At 44.2% G+C, this 18,008-nt stretch overlaps 1 protein-coding gene across 1 annotated transcript in view; it reads left to right on the top strand.

Moving 5' to 3' along the window:
• Positions 1-4,664: 4,664 nt before the first annotated feature.
• The window catches only part of LRRC31 (leucine rich repeat containing 31), a 95,409-nt gene continuing 82,065 nt past the window's right edge, over positions 4,665-18,008 (top strand). The window contains exon 1 of the mRNA XM_069618537.1: positions 4,665-4,940. Within this exon, the coding sequence (XP_069474638.1) occupies positions 4,928-4,940 (13 nt within the window). The 5' untranslated portion in view covers positions 4,665-4,927. The remainder of the gene's footprint in view (positions 4,941-18,008) is intronic.

Genomic DNA, 18,008 nt, shown 5'->3' with positions numbered 1-18,008 from the left:
ACGATGTCCATGTGCTAATAGCTTTTAAGCCATGTATATGTTGTGTTATGTTATGTTATTTTGCACTTATATAGGCCTTATATACCATTGGTATGGTCTGAAGGCGCTGGTAGGTTGAACCGAAGTTCAGATCAGTAGAGAAAGTAGGGAGAGTCAAAAGGTGCGTGTGAGCACCAGATATGTGTGCAGCTCGTGCGGTACTCGTGTAATAGCTGCTTCTTATCTGTAGGTGTGGTGGTTGAGAGATCAGAAGAATGTGTTCGTTCTGGCAGGATTTATCCAGAACGGATGTGGCTGCGTTAGGCCTGAGGAAAACGCCTGGCTGGGGGTGCGAGACCAGCAGTGTTTACATAGAATGATGTGGAGTAAGCGGCGGATGTTCGTATGAGAACAGTTATACCGAATGGTGTCATAGTATCTCTGTGTTCTAGTTGAGTGGTGGTGTAAAGGAGAGAGTAAGCGTGGTGGTGAGATATGATGGGTTATATGCTTTTCAATGTGCAAATTTCCAAATGCAACTTTGCCAGAGAGGCTACTGGGCGAACTTCTAAGTACAATTTTCCACACAGAGGCTATTGGGTACACTTCTAAATTCAATTTATCAGAGAGGCTATTTGGCACACTTCTAAATGTAACTCTCACAGAGGCTATTGGGTACACTTCTAAATGCAATTTTCACAGAGCGTCTACTGGGCACACTTCTAAATTCAAGTTTCCAGAGAGGCTATTGGGCAAACTTCTAAATGCAACTTTCCAGAGTGTCTATTGGATACACTTCTATAATCAACTTTCACAGATGCTATTGGTAGCACTTCTAAATGCAACTTTCACAGCGTGGCTATTGGGCATACTTCTAAATGCAGCTTTCACAGAGGATATTGGGCCCATATCTAAATTCAATTTTCCACAGAGAGGCTATTGGGCGCACTATTAAAATCAGTTTTCCAGCGAGGCTATTGGGAACATTTCTAAATTCAATTTACCAGAGGGGCTATTGGGCACACTTCTAAGTGTAACTCTTACAGAGGCTATTGGGTACACTTCTAAGTTTCACAGGGGGCGGGGGGTGTTGGGCACCCTTCTAAGTGCAACTTTCACAGATTGGTTATTGAGAACACTACTAAATTCACAGCGAGCTTATTGGGCACACTTCTAAGTGCAACTTTCCAGAGTGTCTATTGGGCACACTTCTAAGTGCAACTTTCCAGAGTGTCTATTGGGCACACTTCTAAATGCAACTTTCCAGAGTGTCTATTGGGCACACATCTAAATACAACCTTCCAGAGTGTCTATTGGGCACACTTCTAAATGCAATTTTTACAGAGTGTCTATTGGGCACACTTCTAAATGCAACTTTCCAGAGTGTCTATTGGGCACACTTCTAAATGCATTTTTTACAGAGTGGCTATTGGGCACATTTCTAAATGCAACTTTCACAGAGGATCTTGGACACATTTCTAAATTCCATTTACCAGAGAGGCTAATGGGCACATTTCTAAAATTCAAGGAGAGGCTATAGGGCACACTTTCTAAATGCAACTTTCACATGCTAACCTTCACAATTCCATCTAGATGCGAAGCAGGCCAATATTCACAATTCCATCTAGGAGTGGACATGCTAACTTTCACAATTCCGTCTAGGTGCGGACATGTTAACATTTACAATTCCATCTAAGAGTGGACATGCTAACATTTCTCAATTCCATGTGAGAGTGGACATGCTAACATTTCTCAATTCCATCTAGGTGCGGACATGCTAACTTTCACAATTCCGTCTAGGTGCGGACATGTTAACATTTCTCAATTCCATCTGAGAGTGGACATGCTAACATTTCTCAATTCCATCTAGGTGCGGACATGCTAACTTTCACAATTCCATCTAAGAGTGGACATGCTAACATTTCTCAATTCCATCTACACTTCATACTGCACTTGGCTACTGTTGGCTGTGCAGTTTCTTTGAGCGGTATCAGGTATCCATCTGGAAAGTTGAATTCTTGAAAGTTAAGTGTCAGTCCCAAAGCAGAAAGCTGAAAGGTAGCACAGCAGGTTAAGTGATGTCTGCTGATATATGCGCAGAGCTGCCTTTAATTCCTATGGCTTTTTTCGAATTGCTTTGAAAAATGTGCTGTACTGGGGAGGGGGTCAAGCCTGGTTGCTTATTCATATTCATGGCCAGACTCGGACTGTCCTATAGGGCAATAGGGCAATGGATGTATTGCAGGCCCATGCAAGTGTTGGTCAATTTTTTGGTCAAAGTGGCCAGAATGTTGGTCAAAGTGGGCCGCTTTGATTAGTTTCTTCACTGTGCTGCTATTAGTTTTGACCAGTATTATGGAAACATATTCTTTTATCAATTCAATTTGCAACACATTTTATTTAGAAAATTCCCTATTGAGTTCTATTCAAACAGACTCTTACAAAAGGAATGAATATGTCGGTGGAAGCGCCGAGCAGCGCAAGGCTTTGGTGTACGCCGCATTCGTCGCGAAGTACACTCCCCCTGGGGGTCCAGCTCGGGGGGGGGGCATGGGAATGCCCTGGAACTATAGCAAAGGAGTTGTAAGGGGAGGGGTGGTGGAAGGGGCGGTGCTCCGGGGAAGGAAAAGGAATGTTTGGGGGGTGGCAGAGGTAACACGGAAAGGGCAGGGCTAGGTAGGGTTTATGTAAGGTCCACTGGAGTAACTGATCCTCTTTTGCGGGGGTGAGGCTGAGAGGAATTAAACCCGCCCGCCCACACCAGGAACACAATTCATGAGATGTAGTAATGTTTTTCAATAATGCTGATGTGTTTTGTCATGCGTATTACAGAGCCGTCGCAGGCGAGGTACATCGTGTGTCCAGGCTGGAAGTGCTGCCAGGGACCACAAGGGACTGTGCAGTCACGACATTAAGGCAACAGCTGTGTGGGCTCCATCTCTGGGAAGCCACGGGGCATATGGAAAGGAGAAAAGAGGGGGATGGGAAAGATGGTAGCACTAGCGGGGTGGGGGCAAGTAACGCGGGGAGAAACAAGGATTATGGGGAGTTGGGCCTGGGGTGAACAACAGGGAAAACAAATTGGAGACAAGGGCAGGAAATCTAGCAAACGAAGGAAAGGGCATGGTGAGGGAAGTTGTGGATGGAGGATGTCAGATGGGTGGGGAAAACAGAAATTGGTAAACTTAAAGCGATTGGGGGAAACAGGTAGACCGCCAATAAGGGGGCAGGATATCAGAAACCAAGGACTTAGGTAAGAGGGTCAGAGACCTTGGAAACCTAGTATGGTGTAAGAGGCTGGGAGGCTTAGGAAACTGGGAACGGTGTAACAGGTCGGGAGCCCTGGCCAGTGGCATCGCCAGGAATCACATTTAGGAAGGGCACAGAGGGGGCCAAAGACAAAAGTAGGAGGGGCACAGAAAAAAGTAGGGGGGGCTGCCTATGAAAGGTAATGTGTGACGTCACATGCACTCCTGCAGAGAGGCTTTTGTGCACACCAACTACCCACACCCCACTGCACTTCCCTTCCCATCAGAATGCAGGCAGGAAACCATTCAGTGACTAATGCCCCATCATTAGCAGTTTCGTGGCTACATTCTGATGGGAGGGGCTGCAAGTTGCTAGATCACTGCTCCCTTTGAGACAAAGGGAGTATTGCTGTGTGATCTGCAGACATTTGCCTCAGTGAGTGTCACAAATAACACCAAGCACAGAGAACATGTTCACTGGTCGCCTTAGGTAGGGGGGGCACAAGGGGGAGCACAGGATATCAGAGGGGGGCACTGCCCCCCCCAGACCCTCCTCCTAGCGATGCCACTGGCCCAGGGAGTACTGAGCAATGGCGTAAGGGGTGTAAGACCTGGGAAATAAGCAAGGACGAAGAGGTGGGGAGGGACTGGGGAAAACTGAGTAAGATCGTTAGGGGATGGGAGCTCTGGTAAACTAGCAAGGGCGGGAGGTCCGGTGACCTGGGAAACTGAGGAAAGGTGCAAGCCAGGTAGAAGTGCAGGTAACCTAGGGTAGGGGTACAGTAATTGTAAGGACCCCATGCTCAGTGTATAACTCTGAGTATGTGTTGAAGAAACAGATCACCTGTAAGTTACCTCCTGCCTAACAAAGCAGCTGCGGCCTTTCCTACTCACAAATAATTGTGTGTCCTGTTATTGATTGCAAGATAATGCACGAAGGGGGAGGCGGGTTGGGAGCTCCTGGGGCGGGAGCTCGCAGGGAGGTTGTGAGGTGCTTGTTGGAGATGAGGCCACAGTGGCAAAGTGTGGGCTGTCGCTGCTATACCATTTTTCACCGTGGCCCACTTTTTCATTGGTGCCCGAGCCACTTTTATGCCCCAGTCCAACCCTGTTCACAGTGCGGAAACTTCTAATCCTTTGGTAAAAGTAGGCAACCAGGGCGCGCGCCCAGGGTGCACGTCCATGCTCTCTGGATAGGCATGCCCCATCCACTCAGCGCCCCTAAGGATAGGGTCTCAGGGTTATACTAAAGTGGAAGTTCCCTGCAACCTGAAAGATGCCACTTACCACCCGCCCTCTCCCTGCACTGTCCGCGGATCCCACTTCTTGGTTACGTAACAGGAAGCAAACACCAGGCTTTTGAGAAAGGCGGCGGTGAAACGTGATCCGTGCTCTGTGAGTCATCCTTGGAGCCGTGAACCGTGAAGAGGTTCAGAGACGAAGTCCACACCCAGTGCTGTTTCAGACTTCCTGGGTTGGATGTGTGTTTGCCTCTGGGTTATAAGGTCGCCACGCTTCGGGAAAATAGCTGCACAGTTTGCATTCCTCTTTTCTGAATACGAGCACTCGTTTCAAAAGCCTTTAACTTAAATAGCTCACACCTTTGGTGCTTGAATTCAGGAGCGTGCAAATTCAAAATGCATTGGAGTTGCGGGCTTTAGAACAAGTGGCTTGGGCTCGCCTTCCCAGTTCCAGAAGACATGGAAAAGCGAGGTAAGCCCTTTAATGTGTTATTCTTCAGTGCAAAGCATGGGCGCGCTGTTTCCTGGCTTGATGGATTAAACCATGCGTGCCTTTTTTCCCGCTAGCGAATCGTTTCTTGGTTTGCAAACCTTGCATAATGAGCGTGAAGAACCCGTGCGCAGTGGGCTTCCCAGTGAGCTGCGTTTACAGCGAGACAGCGTGAGTGCGCTTTGCAAACAGTGGCAGAAGGATGCACAGCGCGGAAATCCGGCTGAGGGCGGGCAGGGACGCCGCCCGCGGAGCGGCTACAGCAGGTGCACTTGCTGCAAGTGGAACACGAGCACAATTAGCTCCAGATCCCCACATCCCCACTCATTGATATCTGCCAAGCTTGCCATTTCCATTGCATCCCTTTTCTTGCTTTCATTCCTCTCACCAGCTGCTATTATTATACCCGATCCAGAAACGCGCCAGGCCTTATTTGCCTACCCCGGTGGCCATGCTAGTTGAATTATTAGACACTGTTATTTTCTTTCTGTAAATACTTGAAATGTCCTCACGGGAAGTATTGCAAAGGGTTAAGCGAAGGGTGTGAAGATAGTTGGGCGGAGGGATAGTGATGTGGGAATAAACATGGTCACCCTAGGTATGCCATGGTCAGTAATAGTGCTCTCTGTTCCGTATGAATCTATTATTACATGGAAAAGCTGCTCAGTATAATACACTGACCAGAAACATCACACGTTGATTTAACAAAAGTGATGCATGCCACCCCATGTTTGGAAAAAACAAATATTCTGTATGCAGAAATGCTCCCCAATGTTTACATGCAGAGAGTCATTCACTGTATGTACACTGTATAATGCTTCAACTAGTCACAAATAAGGAAAATGCACACTAGATAACAACATTACTTTACACAGTAAAGCAACAAAGCCACGCATCTCTGGAGGATAGCTCAGGGGCACCATGCTCACCTTGGAACCATGACGACATGGAGCAACCAGGTTCGATCCCTGGGTCTGCGCTTAGAAACCTCTGGGTATTAAGCGTGTTATAAATAACCTATCATATCATATCATGTAAATGCGGATACCCGTTTACACTAGTTGTGGGAATCAACCTTCCTTAATAGTAAACAAATATGTTTAACTTCTTTGAAAAAAAAAACAATATTTAAATTCTTTGAAGACATCTTGCTTATAGTTCTTTACGTTTCAAATGTACATAACACATTAATAATAATTATCTAGTGTACAAAAAATAATACATATATTTCATAATTTGTAGTAAACAATAGTGAATTGTAACAATTATCAGAATAAAATAATAAATCAGCATTGCAGTGGTCTCTCAACTAAACAGATATCAACTATTAGCTATTTCAGTTCATCAAAGATATAGCATAATGCAAACATGTTTCAGGCCTGTTCTGTCCTTCTTCAGGGAGTTCTGATTTCTGTCTTCCTACAAATAAAATAATGAATATCTATGACTGATTAATGTCTTTAATATAACAGTTGTATAGTAATTCACATGAGTAGGGAATTGCTTACCACCTACGTGTGTATGTAATCAGCGCCCTTCTATCTTAATCAAAGATGGCTTCATCTATGAAAAATACATTATTTTTTTAAAAGTTCTCAATTCTTAATTTAGCTTGTACTATATTATGAAATAAATATATATGGTCAATTTAGATAAAAAATACTTTCTTATCTAATTGCCAGTGAACATGGTCTCTTTCTCCTTTTAGATATATGGACTGGTCTACATCAGTCAAATGCCTAGTATTTTGATCAAATAAATACAAGTTACCATGTAGAATATCATCTATCTAAAGTTTGAATAAGGTCAAATATTAAGTAAACTGACCTGTGGGTTAGATATTACTCTCTTGTCTTGGCAGCAGACTCAAATTGAAGCACGTCGAAACCCATTTAGTTGTGTCTCAATGTTTATATGCCATTTAAAAATGGCTGCCCGTTATGTTGCTCATTGCATCATGATGTTACGCTGCACATAGCAGGATGTCAGGCGCCAACACACCCCACTTCGTGGATATATTTACATCCTATTTGGCATCATCAAATATACAGTCAAAGTAGGATAGTGCAACTTCGTAAGTAAAACAGTTGTATCTCCTTGTCTATATGTAATTCAAATATGGCTCCCTATCATACCATGAGCAGTGTCACAAAGTTACGACACAGTTGACATGACTCCCAGCGTCACCACGCCATATCTTGTGGCCATCCTTTCATCACATTTGGTAACATTGAATATTAGATCCAAGTGTTATGACATAACTTTGTCGAAAATATACTTTATCTGTGGCCAAAATATTTTCTGATGTCCTCATACTTATGTAGTAACTTCTGATTTATATGATTTCTAGAATGTCACAAATCCACATTTGTCACTATCCTTTTTTTGTTAAATTACATTTATCTCCATGTTACTTAACAATCAAAGCTGATATTGCAAATATCAGTTTTCTGATAAAGAAATTCAATCACATACAGTGGCGTTGCCAGGAATCAAATTTAGGAGGGGCACAGAGGGGGCCAAAGACAAAAGTAGGGGGGCACAGACAAAAGTAGGGGGAGAACATGGTCACTGCTCATCTTAGGTAGGGTGGGCATAAGGGGGGAAAGGGTTTCACAGGGGGGATGCCGGCCCCCCCGGACCCCTCCTAGCGACCCACTGATCACATATACAGTACTCTTTCTCTCAAGAAACAGAACAAGTCCTTATCCCTTTTGGTACAAGGGTGTCAGGAGTATGGCCGGGGAGCACATGGCAAAGGCTATATCTCACAGTATGCACTGTAGATTAGGGGAGATTCCGGAGGCAATGTTAGCATATAACAGAAACAGGGTACATACCAAGCTGATCGGAGTTGAAACCGGTATTCACAGGAACTGTAGGGGCATACGCTGGCTGTAAACAAAGAGACAGAGAGAAAGCAAAGAGAAGCAAATATACTGGGCAACACAGATTGATCCGAATAGAGGGTGTACTGGAATATGATAAGGGGTCTCCAAGGATTAGGGAAAGCCCTTGGGATCAGTACCAGCAGATTACTCTTAACAACGGTCATACGGCGGCGCCATGAGTTAGGCGTGCCAGGGAGATGGTTGTACTCATTGCAAGTGTAAAACTGGAGACCATATACTGAGGCTGGGAAGACTTCAATGGACTAGGCGAAGGCAAAAGAAGTCTTTCCCTTGTCTGATCTTAATGGATACCAACCAAGGAGTCACTCTGTAAACGGATTCAAAGCGGAGGCACAACAGTGGACCAAGATGTAATACAGGTAGAAAGCAGTGTTGGAAGAAATAACCAGGTACAGGTCAGGATAGGGAAACAAAGTACAAAGCAGAGACTGGAATATCAGACTAAACAAGGCAAAGGACTAAGGCAAGATAGGTCGCTGCCAACACAGCGAATACGAGGGATTCAGGAAACTCAGAGTACTTAAGAACAGGCACTAGAACTATGGACCAAAGTCTGGAAATATCGCAGGCAAAGAACAAACAGGAAAACTTCAAAAGGCTGGGTTGGCAGAAAGAAAGAGAGGAAAGCAAGGCAGAAACAGGACAAGTCTGTGAAGCAGAAATGCTTACAGAAAACAGTGTTTACAGAAAGTCAGAAAGAACGGAAAAGATATCAGTTAAAAACTGAATGTCTTTAACAGCAAAACAAGACAAGGTTAGGTTCAAAAACAGGCAGAGTGCAAAAGCAGATTGGAAAGGCTGCTGCAAGCACCAACAGCAAACAGGATGCAAAAGCCAAAATGAGGATCTTCGGGAAAAGTCAAAAACTGGTAACAGGAGCACAAACTTCCAGTGGAAGCAGTTGACTGGCAACTGCTTCTGTTCAAAGTGATCTTATAAAGGCCCTCCCAGCCAAAAGGCCAACAGGGTGGAGCTGATTGCAGTCTCAGGCAGCTGTGTTCAATTAAGCCCAGCCCTGGCTTCAGTAGCCTGCAACAAAGGTTTCTAATTAAGGGCTCTCCAGCTCTCTGCAGCCTAGCCTGCAACATGTGAATGCAATCAGGGCCTCTCCAGCTCTTAGCTCTTAGTAACTTGCTGCAAACAAACATACTTAATATGCCTCCTCCAGCCCTCTGCCTTTTGGACAGCATACATCTACCAGAATGCATCTGCTGGTTTAACCCAAAACCCGGAATGGAACATGAAATTAGATTGGTCCAAAACTGCAGCAGTAAAACAAGTAAATTAATGCAGAGGCAGTTTGCAGGTTTTAACTTTGCAAGTACACCATAGACAGAGTCTCTGAATGTGCGCATGTAGTGGTGCTGGGTGGCGGGTGAGTAGGATTGTGACAAAGGGCTTCCATTCTCCTGATCAAATACATTTGTCTTCGTAACATCAGATTGTTCAAATTACCACCTCCTGGGGAGAGTCACCTTTTCAAGAATGACACATTTCATTTGTTCAATCATGTGATGCTTATCCATAAAATGTGTAGCTACTGGTGATTTCTCATTACGTGCATGGATATTAGATTTGTGCTCCATCCACCAGAAGTTTCGTATTTCATTACAAATTAGATATTGTCTATACATAGCAAGAACTACAAGTACCAGAAAGCAAAGCAAACGTGCTGAGTTAATGAGAATGATCATTGTTCAATCGATTGGACCCCGCTAATTTGATGTCTTCCCAAGTCCATTCATTCTTTCCAGGGGGTTATGGAAACATTTTGAATTTTAAAGGACAACATGAAGTACTTTGAGAAATGCAGAGCAGACTGGGCTCTGGAGCTAAGAATTACAATTCTGGCACAGGAGTGGCCATGCTGATCTAGGCAAGCCCCAAAAGTTAACGTTACCATGGACCATCATGTAAGTCAGCAAAAGGTACAGCATTCAATGCTTTGGATACTAGTAAAGATGTTCAAACTCAAACTCATGAATCATGATCAATGTTGGAGACCCAGCAGATGTAGGGGCAACCATATCCACATGTTGTGTAGATGTGAGAAAAGTCAAACTGTTACAAAACCCTTCAATAGCAACACTATTTCATGTCATTCCAAGTTGACACATAATGGATCTCTGTGGATAAAAAGGGAGCTTTCAGTGGAACAAAGACTTCAAGAAACCTGATCAGGAGGGACAAAGAGGTTCCCTCACTGTATAGGAATGAAAAGAGAAAGGAGTAGAACTTTTTCGACTGTCATAAATGCCTGAGATTTACTTGCCAGTAGAATAGACATTGATCCCTGATCTTCATTGTACACCTCACTTGAATATGCAAGTATGTTGACTGTAATTCTTGATTCATTGCATAACAATCATTTGTAAGTGATGTCTCGATATGCATCCACCGATCCACATTTTGTGCTAGATGGAAACGTGTCCACTGGAGCTAGAGCTAAGCCCGGATAAGGTCACTCATGAGATGGCAGCATAGGTTTTTAGGTCCAATATACTGCAACGAGCAGTATTGGCACATGTGGTAGAACTCTAGAGGTATCTAATACCACAATCGCTACAACATTCTGTTCCAAGATGTATCTAACCCAGTGCTTTACAATCTTAAAACAATTACCAACTCACCATTTATGGGGACTCTATTCATGTTATGTCTCACTTTATTGTGTTCTTGCTGCAAGCATATCGGAAGAAATCCTAGTGCCATGTTCACTAAGATTTAAGATCCTGCACGGGTTGAGCTTGTACCAGCGCGTAGTTTGAGTTACAAGCATATTAACCATTAAAGGGAATGGGGTGAACTCGTCCAGGGCTCGTTCATCTTGTGAGAGGTGTAGCGAGATCTACGCCAGCATTCACTACAAACATATTTTAGTAATAATTATCCCATTAGATGTATTTCCACAGGTACACCAATCAAAATTAGATGCCTCCAATAGTTGCCCTTGAAAAGTGGTGAAGAGTAGAAGTTATCTACATTTTAGGTGCACCTTTTTGATAGGTTAGGCTAGAAAAAAATAACATATCGCTGGATGGTTAATGGTCTCCCAGTGGAAAAAGTGCCAGGTGCCCGATTATAAATATTTGGGACTATTTTCCGGGAGCTCTTGATCCTACCTTAAAACATCACAAAAGATCCTCTACCATTGCAATCACATGGTGGGCAGTTTGAACAGATTTTCTTACGGTTTTGGAGAATGTATATTCAGGGAGTCTTGCTGAGTTTTCACAGCAAACATGGCTATCTCCATATTATATGGGAACTAGGTTAGAAGATACATTGGGTTAAAACACTGCAACTGCCCCAGACCAGGTTTGTTCATGCACTGCAAACTCTAGTGGGTGCGGTTTCCACACTTGGTTTAGAACGTGGGGTTCGATCTATTCCATTATCCTCTTATGACATGGTCATTCTAACCTCTTGAGACAAATCACAGCTACTGGCCAGGGTGTCCTTGCATTAGCTGCTGTAAAAGATGCTTCCAATTCACAGTTGAAGAATAGAACACTTTGATGGTCAGTCAATAATATAGAGGATGCCCTTTTCTCCTAAGCCCACGTTGGCTCTGCCCGGACGATAGCAGTGTACGCGCGGCTGCTCTATGACGCGGAAACGCTTGCCTTCATAGGATCTGGTTACTGGCGAGCTGCTAAGTGGGTGCCTCGCTGCGAGGAGACAGTGCTCTACTATGTAGTCAGCAGAACATCAGCTGGTGGTATTTGTAGAGAGTTCCTGTACACCCTTTTCCTGCAGTTCTACCCAGAAGGAGCGGGTTTTGTCTGAAGTGATGAATTGGACAAAGAAGGAACACAAGGATTATCTAAATATACAGAAGAAGATTGGTGATATTGTAAGAGGATTCAATTCAACACTACAGCTAAGTCAACGCCTAGTCTATAATACTGAATGAAAACCCTTATTGATATATCTTTATGTCCAGTTCATGCGTTCTGGATGACTACCCCTATATAACACCCCTCTCTTGGAATCCCCCTGACCCCACTGAGCCAAGAAGTAGTTCTGTTTTGCAAGTTTAAAAGGTTTATTTGATAATTTAAAATATATATATATCACACTTTATAATAAATTAATAATTGAATAGCACACTTAATCTGATATGATAAAGATCAACAACGGAGAATCTGGCACTAGCACACTTCTTATAATCACTAATGAGTTGACATGAAATGGATAAGGTAGCACACTGGTAAATAGGAACAAAAGTATAATGTGGTAGAGGATGCTTTATGTAAGCTCAGGTGGATGCAATATTCAATGAATGCAGTACAGAAAATACTCAATATGATTTCAACCAAACAATGTAATCACTTTTCTCTGGCAATCCCCTCCCCCCCTTGATGCAAGGCAAGGAAATGGAAGGAAAACACACAGTTCTCAGAAATGCAATCAATGTAAATCAGTTCACCCCAGCAAGCTTACACAACAGAAAACAGATAGGAGTTTTGAAAACACAGGCAAAATGCTTTGATATGTGCTAGCAATGGATGAGAAATATGCTGGAAATGCTTTTAATTCCCTTTCAGAGGTTCAGGGTGAGTGGTATCTAGTTAATATTAGTCCAGGCTCACACTAGCAATGATGCAGGGATAGTTAGCAGGTTAAACGAATTTCTGGCAAATGGAAGGCAAGCAGCAGCAGTTTTTACATGTGAAGAAATTTGCAAATCGCGGTAAAATTCGCGGATGCGTGTTCCGCGATTGCGGTAAAACTATAGGGGGTAGGAATGCGGTTCTAGGTTCGTAGGAAAGCCACGATTCTAAGCTTTCTAAGGAAAGTTACTGCAAGTCTCTAACCCAAACGGTTACAGAGTTATGACCGATTTAATAGAGGTCGTTTTTGGTTTTGCAAATTTTAAAAGCTCAAAATGACAAGTGACAAATTTTGCAGCTAGAATGACAGGTGACAGATTTGGATCTATCAGGCAGTTCTACTTAGGTTAATAGATTGAATTATATTATTTTAACTAGGAGATTGGATCTGCACAGTTTTCTAGGTACTCACACTATATTCTTGAGTGAAATGGGCCATGCCACGGATCTGGTCAGATTTTAGACTCTGGTCTGGTCTGGTCTGGCCTCTGCACTTCACAGTGATCTGGGTCAGCTCTCTCTGCTGGTCTGGGTCTCTCTGGGTACAGCACTGCTTTCTCTCTGGTCTGGTCTCTTAGTTCTGGATAGATTGAAGTCTCTAGTTTGGCTTTCTGGAGGTTGATGGAGGTAAGTATGGATTTTTCCGGCAGAGCTTCCAGCTGCAGATGGAATTGAAAGTCCCTATCTGTCCTGTCTGTCTGCTTTTATGTGTTTAGAATGTGGGTGTGTTCTAGCATCACTGACCCTACCTCTCTCTCAGCTTCTAATTGGTCAAACTTCCATTTATCATTTGATTGGGGAAGCTAGGTTGGGTCAGAGTGATGTCATTTTACAGCCTGCAGAAAGTCCACTCCTCCTGTCAACTTACACACAAATCTAGATTTGAAACAAATACATATTTGCAGAGGTACATATTGTTTTAAAATCATATGCACCCATCATGCATTACAGGAGGTATCCCCTGTTCAAACTCTGCTCTTCCTGGGAGCTTGCATTCAGAAATGGCACATATTTCACTTTTTAATTGATTTTTCAATTTCTGACATTGACCCAACTTTACATACATGTGCGCAGGGAGTATGGACATTAACTGATGAAGTTTCAGATTTTTAACATGCATACATTTAGAGTTATATCCACTTTTCCGCTGACACCCCCCTGAACATACCACCGGTTCTAAAAACCTCTTAAACTGTGGGCAGAAAAATCACAAGAATTATGGTATCATTTATAAAATTTTCACATGTCCGCTCTATGAATGATCCATCTTTTTAAAGTTATGTTCTGGCTCCAAAGGGGTGTGGTTTCCTCTCAGCACAAGGTAGAAATACTGGTTTATCCAGTTCTGCCAAGCCAGCTTGCTCTCACAGGCAGTGCTCCTCCCCTTTCCTCAGGAGGAAGCCACTTTTTACGACCATTTACGACTCCTGCCAATAAAACCTTTGCCTGAGCCAGGACAGGGCTTTGTTCACTTTCCTGCAGAGCACAGGTAATTCAATTATCAGATAGATGGCATATCCTTAGTGTGAGCAGCAAAAGGGCAGCTAGGCCTGGGAACACAGCTGTGACTCAAGTTTCACTCCTGATGGGGGTAGTTGCCAGGCAGAATTCAGTTCCTTAAGCCAGACTTTCAGCTAACTGTCATGTTTTTTTTTTGTTGCTTTTTAAATTAACTTGCAATTTTACACATGCAGCTAGAATGCTGATTCTAAGTTTAAACTATAACATTTAAACAATTGCAAAGGCATGTGACACCAAACATAGGTCACTCATTTAATCTAAACATTTTCGATTTTAGTGTCTTTAAATCCAGTGCAACTTAAACTGCTGACTCCATAGCAGTTTTGTTATAAGCATTGTTTTGGGCTCTTTATTTCCCAGATTTTGTAAGCACACAAAACCTCATTCTGCCAAATGTCTGCTGGTGTTCAGTGAATATTTTGCACATGTTGCAATGTTTAAAATAGACACTTTGGCTTGCCTTCAGAGGAACACAGGGTGGTTTTAAAACGCCGGCTTTTGGATAGTGGTGAGTACTGGTACTGCACCCATTTTTGGGATTGAAGAATGAATTCCCCACAATTCTAGGTTGCATTTGGCAATCAGCATTGCCATTCCCAATGGTTTCAGACTACTGTGCGGGTAGTCCAATGGTGGTTTTAGGCAGTGTCCTTCTGTGCCCATAACATCGGCAAAAATGGGTGGCAGCCTATTCTTCCTGCATTTCCCTGTGCATTTTCTGGGAAGCTCTGGCCATCATGATGTTTTCATGTCAGTACTGCACAGTTTTGAGGTAGGGCTCGGATGCATGGGTAAATACATCCCACAAGCCCCCCTCTTGCGATGGCCATTCGGTTTCACTGATGGGACTCGCAAGATCTGGGATGTTTCCTCATCTTCTTCCAATAGATGGCACAGTTCAGCATCTTTTCCTCCATCCGGTCGGATCGATCGGTTCTCCTCGCCGGTCCTGATGGGAATATTGGGCGGTACCCCGAGCCTGTTGCGTCTCAGCTCCCGGTCTCCGGATCGTCCTCCTTGGCCCGTCTCAAGGTTTTCTTTCTCCTAGGACGACAAAGGAAGAGCGGCAATACCTATTCATAGACGTTTTTCCACCACCGTTGAGATAGTGGGGCAGCATATGCATTTCATCATCACGAAACATTACATTCTTATTTTGAAAAAAAAAAAAACAGTATAACTAAGAGACAGTTTCATGCAAATCACAATATTTTAGAGACTAGATGTGGTATGTTTTATGATTGGAACAGAATTAGTCTGAGACAGTACCCGCTAGGATTCCAGAGGATTCCTCCAGTTGTTGCAGAGTGTGCCTGGGATGGCAACATTTCAACTGGTTTATGTGGACCCACTTGTCTTCCCCCGCTGCCAAAGGACCTTTGGGGATGTGGATTTTGTAGGCCACAGGGGAGATCTTGTCGATGACCTCAAAGGGTCCCTTCCATGTAGGCAAAAATTTGCGCTGCTTGGCCTGGTTCCTTTGGAAGTTGTATAGATAGACCCGGTCTCCCACCTGATATTCCTTCCTGGAAGTTTTCAGGTCATAGTGGGTCTTCATGCTATCAGCTGATCTTTCTAGATTCCGCTGAGCATAAGCAAAAGCATGTTGAAGGTGTTTCCTTAAATTCTCCACATACTCATGAGTTGTGGAGGCATTTATCAGTGTCTGCTCTTGGGTCCTGTAGAGCAAATGCTGGGGAAGCACCATCTTGCGCCCAGTCATCAGCTCAAATGGTGACATTTTGGTTGCAGATGAAGGGGTAGATCTGATAGCCATTAGGACCAGAGGTAATCGGATATCCCAACTTGGCCCAGAATCTGCCACAAACTTCTTTAATATGCTCACAATTGTCCGGTTATATCTCTCTACTGCCCCAGAAGAAGCTGGTCTATAAGCAATATGCAGCTTTCTCTTGACCCCCAGTATCTCCCACATCTTTGTCATTACTTCACTGGTGAAGTGGCTACCCCTGTCTGACTCAATCCTTTGAGGTAGACCAAAACGGGAAAAGATGTGGTTAATCATCAAGGCAGCTGCCGTTTCTGCCTTGCAGTTTGGGGCTGGGAGACATTCCACCCACTTGGTAAACAAGCATGTCACGGTCAACATGTACTTATTCCCCCTAGCCGAGCGAATCACAGGGCCTACAAAGTCGATTTGTAAATCTGACCATGGCAGTGTCATTCCCCTCTTTTGGAGAGGCGCGCGGTGCGTGAGGGATGATGGCTGAAATTGTGCACACACAAGACACCCCTTCAAGTATTGGTCGAGGTCCTGCCCCATGTGTGGCCAGTATGCAACCTCTCTTAAGATTTCCAATGTTGTGTGAAACCCCCTATGACCGGCAGTGGCCGCATCATGGGCGTGACTTAACATCAGGCTTCGGAATGAGGTAGGAACCACCCACTGATCGTGGCCAGCTTTGGATTTCCTTACCAGCAAACCGTCTTGGATTCGGAACATTTTTGGACATTTCATCAACACTCTTAGGTCCTCTTTCCCAATGTAATCGGTATCCGTCAGGGGAAAGTTCTCAGGGTCCTCAAGGTGCTGGTAAAATTTACCAATTATTGGATCCCCCTTCTGAGCAGTAATCAAATCAGCATCAGGGGTCTCCTTACTCCATTGTGCAATTGAAAGGTTGTTGTGAGCATTTGTCTGGGACCTAGTGATAGCAGTGACCTGGATTTCCCCCAACAGGGACTCAATCTCAATTAGATCCCCTTGGATGGCCCCGGTTTTGGCCAGCTGATCAGCTAAGTCATTTCCAGTTTTGTCTGGTCCCTCTACTTTGGAATGACCCTTGATCTTTTTCCAATAGATGGTCATCTCATTCGAGGTGACCAGATCATCAATGTTTTGGATCAACTTCCCATGTTTCAAGGGTTTGTTGTTAGCACACAACATGCCTCTGGTTTTCCAATTAACCAGGTGCTCCACAAACCCGTTCCGTACATAATCCGAATCTGTGATTATGACCAGTTCGCGGAGTTGATGCTGGACAGCAGTGAGGATGGCCTGATGCACAGCCATCAATTCTGCCACCTGACTACTTCGGGGACCAATTTTGTATCCAGCGGAGGGTTCTGGGGACTCATTCACCCATGCATTCCCTACGCCGGCCACCAGTTCTTTCTCCTCGTTGTTTTCAACATGGTAAGAGCATCCATCCACATATACAGTGGGCATTCCCTCACACTTGTCTTCTTCAAAGACTTTGTGTGGGGAATTAAGGTATGCCTCCATGTTGTCCTTGATTTTCAGACTTTCGTCCTCGAGACAGTTTTCTCTGGCACAATCATGCAAGTCAGCCAGACCTTGCGCGAGGGGACTCTTCTTGTTTTGGCCATATCTGACCTCCACAGGAAAGCCTTGCATTGACAGAATCCAGGAAGTAATTCGGGAATTACTCACATTTCCGGCCCGGATTCTGTCACTTTGGAGATATTGCAGAGGCTGGTGTGGAGTCTCCACTATGATGTGTTCCCCCTGGATAAACGGGCGGTAATTCTTCAATGCCCACACCGTTGCCAGGAGTGCCTTCTCACAATCGTTGAATTTTTCCTCCACAGAGGATAAAGTTTTGCTCGCATAGGAGATTACTTTATTGACCTTGTCATGCTTTTGGTATAATACTGCCGTCAAGCACGTATCAGAGAACCCCGTCTCCAGGAAGAACTCCTTGTTTCTGACAGGGTAAGCTAGGCAAGGCGCTTGTGAGAGGCTTCTTTTGAGTTGTTTTACCGCCTCGGCTTGTTCTGGACCCCATTCCCACTTGACCCCCCCCTTCAGGAGATGAATCAGGGGTCTGGTGATCTCTGCGTAGCCCTCAATGAACTTTCTGCTGTAATTAGTCAGTCCAAGGAGGCTCCTTAGTTCTCGCAGAGTTGTGGGGTCTTTCAGTTTCTGAAGTGCTTCCACTTTCTTTTCCTGGGGACAGAGACCCTGAGGAGTAATCTCATGCCCCAAGAAATTAACACGGGTTCTACACCACTGTGCT

This window comes from Ambystoma mexicanum, chromosome 10 (assembly GCF_040938575.1).
Source record: "Ambystoma mexicanum isolate Mex_15411 chromosome 10, UKY_AmexF1_1, whole genome shotgun sequence".
In the NCBI taxonomy this organism is placed as follows: domain Eukaryota; kingdom Metazoa; phylum Chordata; class Amphibia; order Caudata; family Ambystomatidae; genus Ambystoma; species Ambystoma mexicanum.
Note: the sequence above shows the minus strand (reverse complement) of the source record. Positions and strands in the feature narration are given on the sequence as shown.